Raw genomic sequence first — 19,685 nt, forward strand, 5'->3', positions numbered from 1 at the left:
GACTAGGTTAACTGAATAAATTCTAGTTTAATAGAAAAAGCTTTCTATGAACCCTCATAATATTACCTGCCTTCCTACAGCAGTCTGTGATCCATCAACTTCTTCCTGTGTTTGATTTGCTGGTGCATGAAAAAAAACAATGACCTTGAATTTTCAATGAAAAGTACCTGTGAGCCGTATCAGGCTAGGCTTACTTTAAGTTGCTTTGACAGTGTGGTCTTGCAATCTCAAGGTATGGTTATGTTCACTGAAAACCAAATCTTTGAGAATAAAAATTTATTTATACGTCTGTCTGTTTCAAGGATGGACTTCTAACACCTAACCATGGGTCTCAGCCCTTCCTTCTCTCAAATAATCAAGGCAGAGGACTTAGACGTATCAATAAGCCCAAGAATACAAAAGTTTTATACCCCATTGACATCACACATTTATTGCACATTAGAACATACATCAACCACTACCACCTCATCCTTGGGTGCCATGTGAGTGGCAGATGTGTACTACAAAGAGTATTTCCCTGCTCTACTTCACAAGAGAAGACGTGGGTAGGAACTGTTTTGAGACCAATGCATACCTAAAATGTTGCTTTTAAAAAAAATTACAAAGCACATTGTGGTAGTTTGAATGTAACTTGCCCTCATAATCCCATAATCTCATAGGGAGTGTCACTATTAGAAGATGTGGTTTTGTTGGAGTGGCTATGGCCTTGTTGGAGGAAGTGTGTCACTGTGAGAGTGGACTTTGAAGTTTCATATACTGAGGATGTGTGCCCAGTGTCAGTTGGTTTCCTGTTGCCTGCAAGATACAGCAGTATCAATTCCAGCACCACTTCTGCCTGTATGCCTCCATGTTCCCTGCCACAATGATAAATGACTGAACCTCTTGGCATTCCAACGTGGAGCTGACTCATCCACACAAAACCTGAGAAAGCTTGAAAGAGAATTCTAGACACAAAAGAACAGAGTTAAGAATGGGTTTTTGGTAGCTGGCATTTTGAGGGGGACTCTGCTTGCTGGCGGTGAGTATGGGCACTGTGGCTCCTTTAAGATAGTCTTCCTGACTCAGCAGTAACAGCAAAACTGCACAGCTTCTTTAGGGGAAGGCTTCCTAGTTAACACTAGTTGTAAGAAAGCTCTGGCTCTTTCAGGAGGCCGAACAGTAAAATGGGCATGTTACAAACTACTTAATGGCTTGACATAGACCTCCTGCCTACTGGAAACTGGGGCAGTGTTCATGGCTCTAAGAGTCATGTTGGACTGGGTGTAGCCAACAGGCAGGACCATGGAGTTGGTCCTAGCCGTGCCTGGTTAGCATTTAAAAAAAAATAAGTGCTCCTGTCAAAAAATAAATACAGATACGCATGCAATAAAGACAAATCCAGATGGAAAAGACCTCTAAATTGGTCACAATGTTGAACAAATACACGTAGACTTGAGAGAGAGGGAGTATAGACAGTTATAATATAAAAGAGGACAACTGTAAACTAAAAGAGTAAAGATAATAAAATATTGGCCTTTTAGAAAAAGTAAGAGTAAGAAAAATAAACCACATAAAGATGGAATATACACAAAGAGTCTAGATTATGTATATTATTGCATTTTCTTTAAATTTTTTCACTGTGAATGAGCTAAGTACAGTGAGACATTTAATCGTACAGGCCACTAAGCTAAACCAACATATATATTTTAAAGGTATCTTAACTTCAAAATATGAGTCTAAGGATATGTTGCTTTGGAAAAATGGTTTTGCATTTGTTTCCACAGAGGATGACAACCTATGGATTCCTTTCAGACTTATGTGGGTTGACAGACTAAGACCCCCTGAAAGGTCTCCATGAATGCCCCAAAATTACTTCACCCAACAAAAAGCAGGAAGCAGTTGAGAGAGTACTATGTCCAAATTCCCAAATATTGTTAATAAATATTTGTTTACATTTAAAGGAAGATATAATATAGAAATGAATACTTTGCATTGGTATGAATCTTTTTATTGATACAAGTTTAAGGTCAACTTTGTTTATGTATATTTCTGCTCTTGATTAAGGTATTGTGCAGCTCATCTAAAAATGTAATTCATAATTAAGAAATATAGGTTAATAGATAATCATCTATAATAGTCATGATGTAGTTAGGTTTTCTAGATAAATAGATATATATTTCAGTTAGACAGGCATTCTTCAAACCTTTCAAAGACTAACAGAATAGGGCATTTAAAATGTTTTAAAAGCTTAGAACTTTTCATGATAATGAGACACATCTGCTCCTGACAGCACCAATCTACTTCAAGAATAAGATGGGCACTGAGGATGTTCATTATGGAGTTTGCTAGCCATTTAGGCAAGAAACTGCTCTTGCCTGGACTGCTTTATGTTATGCTGTATGAACTGGACATGCAGGATCCACAGAAAAATGACTGCTGACCTTGCCTAAAGGTGAGAGGGTCCTTTGGGGTTCCTGCTCCATGAAAGAGTCTGCCAGACATTCTGCAGGATACAGAAGAAAGTTACTGACAAACTGTCAGTATAGGTGGTCTTGAAATTTCCTGCTTCATGAAAAAGTCTGCAAGGTACTATGAGCGTATAGGCTGAATATGGATGCCCCAATGTTAGAGAAGAACTTTGGGTGACTGTCCAGGCAGTGAGCTGTCTCTGTCAATTCTAGAGATTTTACAGTTGCTTACAATGCACTTCTGTTTACTTAGGCAATATTATATCCTTCTGGAGTCTCTGATGGAGATGAAAAATAGATAAGTATAATTATAGTTTTCCTTAGTTATGATAAAAGATAAAGTAGATATAAATATTGTAACTGTAATTCTTGTTTGATAACTGTTTTGTTGTATGTAACTTTACTATGCTAAAGTTAAAACCTCCCTTTTTATTTAGACAGAAAAGAGGAGGTGATATAGGATTCCCCTCTGTATGCTGTGAAGACCATTGGTTAATAAGGAATCTTCTTGGGGTCTATTGTAGCACAGAATAGGGCAAGGTGAGAATTCCAATCAGATAGAGGAGGAGAGAGTAGGCAGAGTCAGGGAGATGCCATGTAGCCACCACAGGAGACAGACACCAGATGGAAGCTTATCAGTCAGCCACAACCATGTAGCGATACACAGATTAATAGAAATGGGGCTAATTTAAGATGTAAGAGCTAGCTAGAAATATGTATAAGCTAATAGGCCAGGCAGTGTTTTAATTAATACAGTTTCTGTGTGGTTATTTTGGGTCTGAGCAACCGAAAACGAACAAGCAGCCTCCAACAGCCTCTGATACCTTAAGAAAGTCCCTCAAATGTTTTCTTTATAAGTGCTTCTGTGATCATGGTGTGTCTTCATACCAATAAAAACCCAAACTAAGACAGAAGTTGGTACTAGGAGTTGGTACTAGTGTTGTAATATGCCTGACAATGTTTTTGTTTGAAGTAATTTGTACTTTAGGTTATGAAAGCAGTATAATGCTTTGAGTACTGCTTAATGAGGTATACTAGTAGAAGCATGGAAGACAATGGTGTTGATAATAATTTGAAATGTTGGGAGCTGGTTCAAGAGGTTTCAGAGAAGAATTTCAGTATGCTGACTAAAAATCATGCTTGTGATATTTTGGTGAACGTAGTGGTTACCTTTTGCCCTAGTCTAAAGAGTCCGCCTAAGCCTAAAGTGAAGAATTTTGGATTAATTCTGTCAGCAGAAGAACTCTCAAAACAGCCTAGTATAGACTCTGTCATGTGGATATTAGTGGTAACTCTAATTAAGATATATAATGAAAGGAGCAAGTTGAGAAAGGAAAAATATTTGAGGAGAAAAGGGGCACCAGAAAATGAAATGGAGCTAAATCCTTTGTTCGAGGAACTAAATGGATTAAGAAATGGAATAAAGGAAGTGGTGACCTCAGGCGATAATGGCAAACATCTTTAATCCTAGCATTCCATAGGCAGAGGCTGGTAGATCTCTGAGTTTGAGGCCAGCCTGGTTTACAGAGCAAGTGTCAGGACAGCCAAGCTTAGGCAGTGAAAGACAGAAAGCTGGTGGAGATGTAATTAAACAAGGGAGCCATGTTCCAGCTCCAGCAAGCAGCATAACTTGGCAGTTTTGGCCACATGATTCTGGATTTAGAGTTAAGGACAGAAGAAAGGAGTTAAGATCCTGTGGTTCTGATTAGATGGGGCTGAAGAAGTGGCTATGATTAACAAGATACCATAACTACTAAAAAAAAAAAAATTTTTTTTTTTTGCTTGCTGGAATACTTAATGCTGTTCGGCTGGAGCTAAGAAATTTGCCTTGATTAAGAAGAGACCAGCATCACTGAGGTGAAATCTTCTGGGAAATGTTTCCTGAGAGCACAGAGAAGCTGTACTTCAGAGGCGGCTAAGGTTGTACCTCATACTGGCAGCCTGACTTGGTAATGTGTAAACGTCACCCAGGTGGTACTGGTTTTGATGGCATGATGGAGAGCAGCTGAGGTCTGGCACTGGGAGAAGCCAGAAAAGGTCATTCATTGGTAAAGGTGCAGCCTCAGTGGCAGTTGAAGGCTCAGAACTAAAGTAGTCATGCAGAATGTTGAAGCTTGGTACCATGAGGAGAGCCTATAGGAGGCTATTGGTGAAAATGCAGCTCAGTTGCAGAAGACGCCAATGTTTGGAGATGCCAGTACCATGGGATGACCACGAAGAGCAGCAGGAGTAGTGGAATGGTGCCAGCCAGAGCCTAGAAGACGAGCTGTGTGTACTACAGAGGGTAGAGCAGGAGAAATGACCCGAGCCTTTAGAGGAGCCCAGAAGATCATGAGTGGATCCCAGAAATTGGACAGTTGCAATTTTGTAATTACCCAAGATATTAAAGATGGGGGGGGGGGTCCATGGGATGCTTGCTAAAAAGAGTTGCTAACAGGGAGTGGAACCAGTCCAAGAGAAAGAAGTGTGTTGCAGTCGACAAAGCTGAATAGAATTGGATATGTGGAGAGCATTTTGACATAAGACATGGAGCTGCAGAGTTTGGAGTTTGCCCATTTGGTATTCACTCTTGCATTGGTCCAGCATTTGCTCATTATGCTCCCTTCCCTGAATTTTGGAATGGTAAGTAATATCCTGCGCCATTATATGTCGGAAGTATGTGATCTGATTTTCAATTTTGATTTTTTTTTTTACAAATGATTACAGTTCAGAGATTTTCACGTGTGTCAGAAGAGACTTTGGACTTGTAAACATTGTTGAGACTGTGATAGATGAAGACTTGTAGTTGAGGCAAAATGCATTTTTCATTATGATATTTTTACAAGTTTATAGGGGTCAGGTAGTGAAATGTGGTAGTTTGAAAGTAATTGGCCCCCATAATTCTATAATCTCTTATAGCATTTAATATGCTTAATAACCTAAGACTTTTCATGACAGTAAACTATATCTGCTCCTGGCAGCACCAATCTACTTCAAAAGAAGATGATGGGTATAGAAAAAACTATGTATGGAGTTTGTTTTCTTTATGGTAAAAGTTAGACATGTAGGCAAAAAAAAACTGCCCTTGCCTCAATTGCTGATACTGTCCAAACCAGATCAGCAGGATACAAGAAAGGCAACTGCAAAATTCTGCCAAGACAAAGTAAGACAGTACTTCAAAATCCCCTGCTTCACAAGGAAGTCTGTCAGATATGCTAGGCCTGCAGGCCAGAGTTGGATGCTCCAACATTACAGAGGAACTTTGGATGACTGTTCAGGAAGCAAGATGTCCCTGTCATTAGGTAACATTTCATCTGGGGTCTTTGGTGAAGTTAAGACTAAATAGTTAAACTTATAGCTTTCCTTAATTATGATAGGAAACAAATTATGTATAAAACTTTGGACTCATAAAAATAGGATAGATAATGAAGTGTTTTCTCATACTTTGCCAAGTGCAAATAGACTGGATAATTGTGACTATGATTCTTTCTTGCTAACTGTTCTTGTTGTATATAATTTTACCATGTTAAGGTTAAACCTTCCTTTTTAATGAGATAAAAAGAGGGAAATGTTATGGAATAATCATTTTTGTATACTGTAAATATGTATTGCTCTCATTGCAATAAAAAGCTGATTGGCTGATAGCTATGCAGGGAGAGATTGGGTGAGACAGTCTGAGACAGACATAATGCTGGGGTGAAGAAGGAAAGAGTCAGAGGACTTTCCAAGAGACTCGGAGGGAAGAAGACATGCTGGAGGATAGGTAAAATTATGAGTCACATGGCAATACGAAAATTAATAGAAATGGGTTCATTTAAAATCTAAGAGGTAGCTAGTAATAAGCCTGAGCTATTGACCAAGCACTTACAATTAATATTAAGACTCTGAGTGGTTATTCGAGAGTGGCTGCCAGCACAGGAAATAAAAATACAAGCTCTCAAAAATGCTAATAATAATTAAATTGGACATTGGAATTTTAATTACTCATTCCAAAAAAAAGAATTTAAAAGATACTCATGGCTACAAAATCTGTACCCTGCATAGTTATAGGCACATAGCTAACATACTATTTAGCTGGTGGATTATTAAACAGTAACATTTTTTATGTGTATTGGTATTTTGCCTGCATTTATGTCTGTGTGCCACAGGCATATTTGGTACCATGAAGGTCAGAAGAGGGCATCAGATCCCATAAAACTAAAGCTACATTTTGGTTGTGAGGCACAATGAGGGTGCTGGAAATCCTACCTGAGTTCTCATCCAGAACTCTTAACCACTGAGCCATCTCTCCAGCCCTCAATGACTATTTTTAAATTAAATCCAACTCTACAATTTGCATAATTTCTATAGCATGTTATTAAAACCCCTGAGGCAAATTTTAAAGCACTAGGCTAAAGGACAAGGAAACCAAAATCAAAGAGGAGAATTTCCTGATGAAGAATCTAAGAATGGGGTGGTGGCTCCTCAGTAGGGGAATTCCTGATAGGGCTGTGAGTGGTCCAGAGCCTCAGTCCCATAGACGTGCCCCTTTAGTGCCCAAGCTGATAGTTCCCTGAGTTGTTCATTAAGCAACTGAGGATGGATTGACACAGAGATTCTAGGATAGGTGTGGTAACTGAAGTCTAAGTGGGCCCATTTAGAGGAGACACTGGTCATAAAATGGCAAGGCTTGTCAGGAGCCTGTTGCTCTACACAGGAGTGGTTAATAGATGGGCCTTTCACTGGAGTGGTAACCACTGGAGATACAGACATCCACTCACTGGTTAAGGAAAACGGAACAATGTAGGGGGCTGACAATAAGCTCAAGAAACAAGACCACTCAGCCAAGGGTGAAAAGAACTACTGGACAATCTCCACCTTCAACAACTGACTCAAGTAACTCTGATTCTCAGACCCAAGACCTACCTGGAACACACACACACACACACACACACACACACTCAAACACACTGAACAAGGCATTTTGCTGTGGTATAATGCTTTTGTACACTGTAAAGATTTGTGACTCGCACTGGTTTAATAAAATGCTTATTGGCCAGTAGCCAGGCAAGAGGTATAGGTGGAGCAATCAGACTAAGAGAATTCTGGGAAGAGGGAAGGCAGAGAGACACAGTCACCACCTAGACACAGAGAAAGCAAGATGAAATGCCTTCTTGAGAGAAGGCACCAAGCCACGTGACTAAACATAGATAAGAATTATGTTAATTTAAGTTGTAAGAGCTAGTTAATAATAAGACTGAGCTAAGAGGCCAAACAGTCTATCATTAACACAAGCCTCTGTGTGCTTCTTTTGGACTGAACAACTGCCAGACCAGGCAGGACAGGAACTTCTGTCTCAAAGCAATCTACTCAAACAGAAGGAGCATTATCAAAATTCTAAGTGGCCTGTCTCCATTTATAATGGTGGTCACCAAGGGTCAGAGGTGAACAGGCTTATCTAGCTGCCCAGCATTATCAGGTGGAAGAGTGAGGAGGGAGAAGCAGAGCCACTTAGGCACACACAAAGGAGGTTACTGGAAGGAACTGGCTTGCCCAGTGTAGAGCTAGTGAGACAAATACAAAACAATTCATGGGACAAAAGGTCATCAGGAAAGGAAATTAGAACCCTAGGACACAGTTTAAACTGATGGACAAAGGTAGGATTTCCACTTCTTCTAGAAGCCTGTTACAGTGTTAAGGCATGTCCACTGACTGATTCAAGTCTATAAGCTTTGGCTGCAATAACTTCCCTTGAAGTCAGCTGGTTAGGAACTTTTAACCATATTCATGAAATACCTAAAATGCAAAACCTATATTGGTATTTGATCCAAAAACTGAGAACTTAAGCTTGGCCGATAGCTTAGGTGTGTGCCACTATAACTTAAATTAACCTCTTTATATTAACTTACATTTTGCCTCATGACTTTTTACCTCTCTTCCATCTTGTACCTCCTGTTTCTTCTCTCTGTCCTCTGGTATCTCTCCCATGCCTAGATTCATCTCTCCTCTGTCTCTCTCTGTCTCTCTCTCTCTCTCTCTCTCTCTCTCTCTCTCTCTCTCTCTCTCTCTCTCTCTCTCTCTCTCTCTCTCTCTCTCTCTCTCTGCCTGGAAGTCCCACCTTCCTGCCTAGATATTAGCCATTTGGTGTGGTAATATTTTGTTTGTGATCTAAATATAAAGCTTTCCTGAAGATCAGAGTGTGGAGCCAGACACTAGTTAGCCAAAGAGAACAGGCAGTGATAGCACACACCTTTAATCCCAGCACTCGGGGAGGCAGAGGCAGGCAGATCTCTGTGAGTTCAAGGCCACCCTAGATTGACGCAGTCTAAAAGAGAAACAGAGCCAGGCAATGGTAGCTCACACCTTTAATCTCAGTACTTGGGAGTCACAAGCCTTTAATCCCAGCACTAGGGAGGTGGAGACAGGAAGGGATATGGCTGAGCAGAAAGAGGAATACAAGGCAGGAGGAGACCAGAGCTCAGACCATTCAGTCTAAGGATTCCTTGAGACAGGATCTTGCCCACTTCTAGTCAGAGGATTCAGTGGAGGTTAAAAAAATGTCTCTCTAGCGACTGGCTCCTTTACTTCTCTGATCTTCCAGCATCTACCCCGATTATCTAGCTCCGGGTTTTTATTATTAAAACCAATTACAATTTGCACTACAATTCAGCTCTTTATTAAAACAATCAGAAGGTGCCCAGGCAAAGACACATCTTCAGAGTGTACAAGATTATTCCAGAACAGAGCATCACATACCCTTGTCAACAGGATTAGCTGTTCAGTCCCTTCTCTCAGACAAATGTTGTTGAGGTAAAGCACTCAGTGAAGAGCTTCATTTCCAAGTCCTTGACTTTGGCCTTTTCCTTGAGCCAATTTTACTTATGAGAAAGGCTCTGGATGACTATATAATGCATGCTCTACTTTTCTGCTGTTAAAATTACTGAAGCTGAAACTGGAGAGGTTTCTCAGTGTTAGGGGCACTCGCTTTTCCTTCAGGGGACCTGAGTTTGGTTCCCAGCACCTACACCAGGAAGCTCACAACAGCCTGTATCTCCAACTCCAGGGACTCTAGCACATCCTTCTGGCCTCTGTGGGCACATGTACTCATATGTATGATTCCATGCACATGCACACTCACACATACACATACATAAATAACATATTTTTTAAATTACAGAAGACAGCCGGGCGGTGGTGGTGCACACCTTTAATCCCAGCACTCGGGAGGCAGAGGCAGGCGGATCTCTGTGAGTTCGAGACCAGCCTGGTCTACAAGAGCTAGTTCCAGGCCAGGCTCTAAAAAAGCTGCAGAGAAACCCTGTCTCGAAAAACCAAAAAAAAAAAAAAAGAAAAAAATACAGAAGGCATCATATACAACATCAGGGGGTTCATAAGACTTATGGAAAGTCATACGTAAGAATGTAAGGGATCAGTAGAAGTTAACACCACGATCACTGGCTATGCAAAACATTCAAAGCAGATGTAGAACTAGAGGGATGGAGATGGCTGTTCCTTCCTCCCATGTCTTGCAGGCATCACTCTGTCCTTCACATTGCACCAGATTCTTAAAAGAGTTGCCTGTGGAATATGTCTCTACATCCATATCCCCCACACTGCATCAAGCTGCAATCAAGCCCTTCTCAACCCCCATCACACTGAATGGGACAGCTGCATCCCACAGTTGCCTTATTGGTTGCTCAATCCGAGGACACTACTAGCTTGCTTCTCTCTCTCTCTCTCTCTCTCTCTCTCTCTCTCTCTCTCTCTCTCTCTCTCTCTCTCTCTCTCTCTCAAAATTCAATCTTCCATTGATTTCCACAACAGCAAAGCCCCTTGTCTTTCACTGTTCTTCGCGACTCTTGCTTGGAAAGCCAACTCTTTGTTTCTCTAAAACATCCACTTTCCCCATCAAGGAGCTGGAACTCAGGCTTACACACTGCTCTTTGGTCTTTAACTAGACTCTGTGTACTAACAGCACTCAGTCTCTGTATATTTACTACTCTTCAGTCTATCTCCATACTAAACACTACTCCTGAGCTCTGAGTTTGTGTACCTGCCGCTATGGGCACCTACACTTGGGTGTTTCCCACGCCCTGACTCACCGCCCTTTCTATTACCTCCATACTTCCTTCAAACAACACTTCTCCCCAAGTTCCAGCATGAACCCAATGACTAACAGAAACCTAGGGACTACCCCCAACTCCTGCTTTTCTTTACCCTGTGCACTGGTAAACAGTTTTATTTTGGCAGGGCAAGGGAGACTGCCACTGAAAGCCCTGCTTTCTACTCAGCTTCCTTTGCAGCTAACATAGTCGAGCCAATAAGATGACAGCAGAATCCAATTGTTTATGGAGAGGTGATTCCATTCAGCCCTCCATCTTTCTTTTTGCCCCTCTTCTGAAAAAGATGGCTAGAGCTCTAAGGCTAGGTTAGGGTATGAAGTAGCCTTGGGGACAGAAGCCACAGCTGAGGATAAGGAGATAGATAAAAGGAACCTGACACCGTGAGAACTTTACAGAATAGCATACCAAACCTAAACTCCAAGTTTTCTTTCATATAAAAGAATGCATCGTAGCCGGGCGGTGGTGGCGCACGCCTTTAATCCCAGCACTCGGGAGGCAGAGGCAGGCGGATCTCTGTGAGTTCGAGACCAGCCTGGTCTACAAGAGCTAGTTCCAGGACAGGCTCTAAAAGCTGCAGAGAAACCCTGTCTCGAAAAACCAAAAAAAAAAAAAAAAAAAAAAAAAAAAAAAAAAAGAATGCATCGTGTTAAAGCTAGGTTGTTACTATATTTTGAATATTACACCTGCAGCATATAGACTTGACTGATAAACCAAACTATGCTAATCCCTTTAAAATCTTCCAATCTTGCCCATTTCTCTCCATTCTCATTATCACTCCCATTCAGCCACCACTGCCTCCCCTTCCAGTTATTAAAACAGAATGCAACATTGTTGGCCAGTCAACCTGCTCCTATGCTTCCTCTAATTTAATCAACTGTCCTTTTAGTAAGGGAAATCTCAGGTTAGGAATTGTCTTACTTAGGGTTCCTATTGCTGTGAAGAGACACCATGACCACAGCAACTCTTGTAAAGGAAAGCCTTTAACTGGGGTGGCTCACTTACGGTTCAGAGGTTCAGTCCATTATCATCATGGTGGGACATGGCAACCCGCAGGCAGAAATGGTGCTGGAGAGGTAACTGAGAGTTCTACATATTGCAGGCAGCAGGAAGTGAACTGTCTCACTGGGTGGTGTCTTGAGCATACGTGATACCTCAAAGTCCACCTCTACAGCCACACACTTCCTCCAAAAAGACTACACCTATTCCACATGGCTACACTTCCTAATAGTGCCATTCCCTTTGGGGCCATTTTCTTTCAAACCAACACAAGAATCAAGAGTAGTAAAAATATTCACATTCTTCAAACTATCATTTCTCATAATCTCGTAATAATAGGTAAAAAACAGTTCTAAACATATAAAGAATGATGGTTTTGGACATTCATGACAAAAGTGCATAATATCTTACAAATAGAAACAATGTAGATGCCCCATAATAGAGATTGGTTACCAAAAATGTAATACATTAATGAGAAAACTGACCTTTCATTAAAAATCCTGATAGGATAATAGTTTAGGTACCAAAGATCTGTCCACATTCATTTCCTAGCTGAGTCTCCTCTGGGAAACCGTCTCTCATTTCCCCAGCCTGAATCATATATATCCCTCAACATCATGCTGAATGGCTCATCTTCCCCATAGAATACTTTTACCACTGACTTTCCCCCACTAGACCATAGCTTTTAGGGGACACCACCATCATTTCCCTAGTTATAGGCATACATTTTTGGTTTATAAATATGAAACATTAATGGATGATGGTGCTACAAATTCAGCACCAACACAGACCCCTTTCAGTGTCCAAGAGAGGTTTTGAATCTAATCACATGTCTCTACTATTAAGCCTTTCTATAATCACCCAGCCCTGAGCTGTTTTTAAAATTTGGTCAGGCTACAAGAGTCCTTTTTATCTCCCTTCAAGGACAGCTTAAGGTCTTGAAGAAATCACCTTATGCAGTAAAGAATAACATAAAAAAAATCTGCTTAAAAATAAGCCAATGGATCTCCACTGGAGAATCAAATACCTAGTCCACATTCACTGGACTATGTACTATTGTACTATGATCCCAAGATTCCAACTCAACTAGTATATCATCCTTGAAAGACATGTGTGTAGAGATTTAAGAATTCCTATCTTTGACAAGAAGGTCCTTAGATGAGAATAATTAATTAGGTGAATGACATCAGCAAATACAAGAAAGTTGTATAGGTTGAGATGCCATTTCTTCAACCTGTTAATATTAATACTTGCAGCACTCATGGGCAAGCTCTCTCACAAGGAAAGAAACTCAACAATGGATGGAAACACTAGCATGAAGTGGGAAATCTGCTCAGTCATACACGCGTGCTAACTTATACAGTGCCACCACCACCATGCTGTGTTGTATAGTCAAGCTGGAAGAACCCGAAAACACTGGCCTCCACTTGGGTGAATGAATAAAGCAATGGGCCAGAGTTAACTTTATCAGAAATCGTGTTTATTTGAAGTGAATGCTCTGGGCAGTCTACAGAGAACCAAGGAATTGTCTGCTCTACCAGAACACTGTAAAGGACTGTTGGACTTAATGAGGGACCCACCAGCCAATATATTCCTATTAGATTTATTTGAAGCTTAGTCAATGTTATGGGTGCAAAGTTGCATACATTTTCCATGATCTGCTCCAGTGTTGTCTCCTTCTGCAAGTTCTGATACTTCTAATGTGTGACTCTGTAGAACACAGGTTGCACACACCCTACCACAAGGCAGAGACCTGTGCTCAAGACTACTGTAGAGTTCATATGCAACTAAAGTCAATGTCTTTTAACAAAGGAGAAATATTCAGTAGTTTTTATTTGGAATAAAAAAACATTACATACGCTGTGCAAACACACATAAAATTGTACACGTATAGCTCTGAACATAAGGAAGGAGAAATATATGTCACACCACCCTTCACCCAAAAAAAAAGATACAGCCATTTTTTTGGAGATAGAGCTTTAGGAAGCATCAACAGAGTCTGGAACAATATGCATCATCTCAGCCAATGCACACACACAAAAAAAAGCATCCTCTTTGAACATTTTGTCCTTCATGTCTTTCATTCAACTAGTCAAGGGTAAGGGATGTAAAACATCACTCAACAGCAAGGAAAACCACATGGTGGAGGTTTAAATGCAGTTTACCCTTTCAGGGGAAGATAGCTGGCTTCTCTTAAAGGCACCCAGACACACTTCTAGAGAAAGAACTGAACCACCCTATTCGTGGTGTGCGCTGTGTCGATTCCATCAGTCTCAGCAAAAACCAAAGGCACCTGGGAAAAGGGAACTTCAACTGAAGGACTGCCTGCATCAGACTGTGCACATGCCTGTGAGGTATCTTCTTGATGTGAGAGGGACAAGCCCAATGTGGGTTGTTCCACCCATGGACAGACAATAATAGTCTTGGGTTATATAAGAAGCAGGTCATTACTCCTAGCCCATGCAAAATATGGCTTATTGGTTAAAGATTATAAGTTATTTTATGTACAGTCTATTATAATATTTAATTAGGAAAACACTATCATGTAGGAAGAGATATCTTTTTCATAACTCAACTTTTATGGTCAGTAACTGCACTAAATAAGAAAGAAGGCTAATGCTGATCAAGCCATAGGGAGCAAGTCAGTAAGTAGCATTCCTCTGTCTCTGCTTCAGTTCCTGCCCTGTAGTTCCTGCTTTGAGATCCTGCACTGGCCTTTCTCACGATGATGGATTGTGTAATGTGGAAGTGTATCTTTCCTCACTCATACATGTGTGTGTTTGCCTCTCTCTCTCTCTCTCTCTCTCTCTCTCTCTGTGTGTGTGTGTGTGTGTGTGTGTGTGTGTGTGTGTCTTGTCTCATTGCTAGGTATGAAAAGTGTCATTGAATACTAACAGATAGAGCAGAAGATTTTTAGTTTGTCTTTTCCCACAATGCTCCCTATACAGAAGCACTCATGACCCCCCCCCCTTTTACTTTATAAATCTGGATCTAGAAGATACTAGAATTTTCCATCCCTGGCTGAGTCAACCATTTGCCAAGGTGGTTGGGTATCAAGGACACATCATCTGTGACACAAGGAAGCCAATTATTGTGTCTTTTTCTTGCTCCCTAACTCCTCACAAATTCATTCACTCATACTCATGACTCTTGTCAGTGAACAGAAAACTGGGCGCAGTAAACAGAGAACACATTGAGAGATCGTTGGCATTCTTATGTCCCTTTTCTTCCCCTGATCTCTCAGTGATAACACCACACCCTAGTTTTGTTTCTGTTGTTGAGATAAATCCACAGTTACAAAGTACCAATGAAAATAATTTTATGGTTGGAGGTCACCACAACATGAGGGATTATATTAAAGGGTTGCAGCATTAGGAAGGTTGAGAACCAGTGCTCTAAGACATCAATCAATATTGGAAACAACCTTCATATACACAATAGCTAGAATGCATTGGAAGAGGGTGAGCGCTCTGGTATCAGCAAAATAAAACAGAGCAATCCGTCTTCTCTTGCTCCAGGTTTCCTCACCAATACTGAAGAGCATCATCACATAAACAGAACTCATTTTCTGCTGTCTTTAAAACCAGCACACAACCCCTCAACCAAGTTCTCTGGGGAAGGCTTGCTCTTCAAACCTGAGGTCTCTAAAACCACCCAAGAGAAGGTCAATCTCTGCAATCCAAGCATCACCCTCACCATAAAAAGTCAAAGGTAGCAAGGGGGTGGTGGCGCACGCCTTTAATCCCAGCACTCGGGAGGCAGAGGCAGGCGGATCTCTGTGAGTTCGAGGCCAGCCTGGTCTACAAGAGCTAGTTTCAGGACAGGCTCTAGAAGCTACAGGAAAACCCTGTCTCAAAAAACCAAAAAAAAAAAAGTCAAAGGTAATGTCAGCAGGCACCCAGATGAATTCTGTATTACAAAGATCATCACTCCTAGCCCACTTAAAATATGGTTTATTGATTAAAAGTTATGATAAGACATTTTACATACTCTCAAGTATGATATTGAGTTAAGAAAATATCAGCATATAGAATAAGGTGTCGTTTTTATTTCCTTTAAGGTCAGGACCTACACTGAGTATTCCCAGATTATTTTTCTTAATCAACAGGCTATTTCTAATGTATACAACTTTACAGCTAGAATTATATTACTGAGGCACATTTGGCACTCCTTGCTTTTAAGTTAAATTTGAACAACCAATTAAATCCCTCAGTCTATGTTATGCAATGGAGGCACAGGCAATAAAAGCCTTGACATTGGTTATAGTCTCATAATGCAATTTAGCCCTCCTAGTAATGGCTGCGCAAATAATCAGCCACGGGAAAACCATTTTATATCGTATACAATTACCCACCACCACAGAAGTAATTGTTATTATTGTCCTGCTTATTGAACTACAATAAGCACTCCTGAGTTGCTGAGATGGTTCAAGGCCACTGTGGAAACTCCCATCCTCACAGACTCATCTGGTGACTATAATTAGCAAGGTTAAGAACGGCACTTTCAGATGGACATTCAACAAGAAATTATCCCCAGAAGGTTCGTAAGTTTCAGACTTCAAATGGGAAGCACTTATGTCTCCTGTGACGTCCACTTCCTGTCTTCACAAGGCCACTTGTGACCCAGGCTCTAAGACAACTCACCATCAGATGAGAAAATTCCATGACCCCCAACAAGGTCAGTTGTTTTTCCCTAAAGGGCATCCACTTTCTGCCGTTGTTCTGGTAGTGCTGGTTCTTGTTCGGGGAGTTTGGTCAAACGCTTGCATTCCGCTGGGTTTTGACTTTTGGTTTCTGAAACTGCCCCTACCATCTTGAAAAAGGTCAGTGGCTCTTTGGGTGGCTCACTGGCCCCATCTGTCAGTGTCTCGCCAGGTTTCCAGTCAACCCTGGCTTCTCGATCATCAAGTATAAGGAAGGCCATGGAGTAAAAGAGAGACCAACTTATTTTTTAACATGGGTCCCACCTGACCCTGATGGCCAGTAATCCATCACTGGGCCACACCAAGACAAGAATCATCCCAAAGGCTCTGGATTCACAGGAAGCCAAGATACCTACTGGCCTGTCTTCCACTCTCATACCGGTCAGCCAAATCTACCGTCTGGGAAGCTTGGGCTTCTCCGACAGCCCAGGGACCGAGCTAACAGTGGATCACCACTGCAGTCTCTTACCCAAAAGGTTAACCCAACCTGTTCTAGGGCTGTACGATAATTTAGACGACAGCCTGAAGAAAGACAACCACTGTGAAGGATTCAACCATAGGGTGGGGTGGGAGGCCCAAAGTGACCCTTAACACTGGTTTCTTTCAGTATCTACAGGCCTCCTGGTAGAGGGTGGCCAGTCCCTTTGGCGTCTTTATTCAGAACCTTCTCTTGAGAAGGAACACCTTCTACGGGCATCCTCCCTCGGGATTGGTGGTGGATTCTTGTTTGTCCAACGGTCCAAATCCCACGCAAGAACAGTTGTGGTCCCAAAGCTAGCTAAGCCTTCTCTCCCCGGAGACCATGGTATTTCTCTATTGTTCAGAAGATGACAGATGGATGTCTTCTTTCAACATTTTGAACCGATTTCAAAATCTCCAGTGCCCACTACTACCTGTATGGCCTTGGAGACAAGTATTAGCCCCTGAGTGTGCTAGCGAGTCCTGGGAACAGGATTCACACTCATGTCCCCTGACAAGTCTGACCACCCACATACAACTTCCACGTCCCACCTGGGGGGGGTCCCTCTGCAGCTCCCCTTTCATCCTGAGAAGCATGGAAACAGCAGAGGCCGCCACCAAGACCCTGCAAGGAGAGCTCCAGAGCCCGAAGAAGGGGGGCACTAGGCAGCAGGTGGGGGGAGGGGGCAGGCACTCAGTGGCCCCTGTGCAGGCAAGAGTAGTGTCCCTTGAGCACCCCCCCCCCCACTACGCCCCAGCACTCGTCTCCTTTGCATTCCCCTCCCCTGAAGCCTGGCTCCCCTGCAATCACCCACCTTCTCCTCCCCAGCCAGTTCAGACCCGCGCACCCCCAGGGGCTCGGCACCCCTAAATTGGGCCGTCCGCAGCGAGGCCCCCTGCATTCCCTCGCACGTCCGGCGGCGACTTTTTTTTTTTCCTTTTTTTTTTTCTTTCTTTTTTTTACCTGTACTTTTCTGCACACTTGGGGCGGCTCGTCGAGGCTGAGCAAGCACCTCCCCGGGACCGCTACCTTCCCTCCCTCCGCCCCGGCTCCGCCCGGCTTCCTCCTTCCCCTCTCCAAGGCCGCAAAGTAGATGGAGTAAGAGAGTGTGTGCGCGAGAGAAAGAGAAAGAGGGAGCGGGCGCCGCGGGAGGCGGTGGCGGGAGGCGCGCCGGGCCCCCCGCCACCCTCCGGTCCCCGCCGCCACCCTCGGGTCCGCCGACACCCTCGGGTCCCCCCGCCGCCCTCCGATCCCCGGCGCCGCCACCCGAGGGCTCAGGACTCCGCTCGCACCCGGCTCGGCCCGGCCCGGTTCCCCGGCGCCGCCCGCGCCCCGGCGTCCCCGTACCTCGTAAAGGTCCCCAGAAGCCATGCCAGGCTGCGGAACTTGGCTCGCCGGGTGTGCGCGTCTTGCTCGCTCGCGCGCTCCCGTGCGTGTGCGCGCGGGGGGCCCGGACTACGCGCGCGCGTGAGCGCGTGTGTGCGTGCGTGTGTGTATGTGTGTGTGCGCGCGCGCGCGCGTCTGTGTCTGTGTGTCTGTGTGTGTGTATGTGTGCGCGCGAGTGTGTGCGGCGTGTTGAGTAAACTGTGTTTTTGCAGAATGACAGGCTTGGGGGCCGCCTGTGCGCAGAATCGGAGCGGGCGGCGGCGGGGCTGGCGTAACCGGCGGCGGCCGCGGCGATTGCAGCGACACACGAGCGCGGGCAGCGGCGACCGACGGCTGCGCAGCGCGCCCCAAGCCTCGGACGCGGTCCCCCGAGCGCCCGGGCCCCCCGCGTCCCAAGGCCGGTGACTGCAGCGCTCGGCTCGCCCCGGCGCCGCCTGCAGGAAGACGCCCCGCGCCCGCCGCCCTCCCGGACGCTGCTGCCACTGGGCGAGTCCCCGCCTCCCCGGAGCCCGGCCCGGCCCCCGGGGCGGAGGGGGCGGCGGCCACCACCGGCCGAGCACGGGGACCGTTCCCGAGCCGGACCGCGCGCGCGCGCGGCCGCGAGGGCCCCCAAAGTGCCCGGCCAGGTGCCCAACCCGCATGACCTGGCCGAGCTGCGAAGAGGAGGCTTGGAGGCAGGACTCTACCTGCACGTCGCAGGGAAGGGAGCCCCTCTTAGGTCCCACTCCTTGCTCCAGAAGTACCCGACTCTCCTCTTTCCAGGAAAGGAGACTGGACACGGTCTTAGGAGACCTGGCCCCTCGGAACTAAAGGGGCCCTTGTTTCCAGGATGGGTTTTTTGAGAAGAGGAGAGGTGAAGTGCCCCATTCACAAGCTCCATGGAGAGCCAGGTACATAGTGGCCTTTCCCACCAAGTGTGGCCTTTCCTCTTCAGCCCCCAGGCCCCACTATCCAGTCGCTCATCAGTTAATCAACAAACATTTCCCAAAGTCCATCCAACTGCAAGTGTCTATGGCCACCAGTGAGACCCTGCCCGCAATGGACTTTGAATCCCAGAGGCAAGAGAAGAGGTGACGCAGGGAAGAAGAGCTGCCACTAGTGCTGGGGTACAGAGAGAGCCAGAAAGAGGGACACAATAAGTTATCTCTTTTTTTGAAAACATCCTTTATATATGGCCACCCTTGAGTTGAAAGGCTTCTCCTTATGTACTAACACAGCTATCTCAGAACCTGGAGAGAGTGTTCTGAAATTAGAGGGGGACACAAGGTCTTCCTTCACACAAGTTCCAACATCCACCTTGTCTTTTTCTGATTAAAATACCTGATGGCTCTAAGAAGCTATATCCTCCTTAGGTCATTTGCTGTTTGCAGCACGGTGGGAAGATTATCTGCTGCCCTTTCTAAATGGGTACCCACGTACCTGTGGCATTGTGGCCCGTCCATCCCCAGGGAACTCAGGAAAGCTGAGTTATGTCTTCATCTGAACCCTGGCCTCTCCTGGAGAGGGGCATGACAAGGGCTTGTCTGAGATCGCAAACTTCTATCACAATCGCTGGTGGAGAGTGACCCAGAACCGTTGCTTGCCAGAGTCTGTCAAAACAGCAAACTGTGCTC

The 19,685-nt window shown here is 44.1% G+C and overlaps 1 protein-coding gene across 1 annotated transcript in view; it reads right to left on the reverse strand.

The window, feature by feature from the left end:
* The window catches only part of Cdyl2 (chromodomain Y like 2), a 158,823-nt gene extending 140,698 nt beyond the window's left edge, over positions 1 to 18,125 (reverse strand). Inside the window, exon 1 of the mRNA XM_038313282.1 lies at positions 18,034 to 18,125. Coding sequence (XP_038169210.1) covers positions 18,034 to 18,057 — 24 coding nt within the window. The 5' untranslated portion in view covers positions 18,058 to 18,125. The remainder of the gene's footprint in view (positions 1 to 18,033) is intronic.
* Between the last annotated feature and the right edge of the window lie 1,560 nt (positions 18,126 to 19,685).

The sequence above is a fragment of the Arvicola amphibius genome, chromosome 15, assembly GCF_903992535.2.
Source record: "Arvicola amphibius chromosome 15, mArvAmp1.2, whole genome shotgun sequence".
In the NCBI taxonomy this organism is placed as follows: Eukaryota; Metazoa; Chordata; class Mammalia; order Rodentia; family Cricetidae; genus Arvicola; species Arvicola amphibius.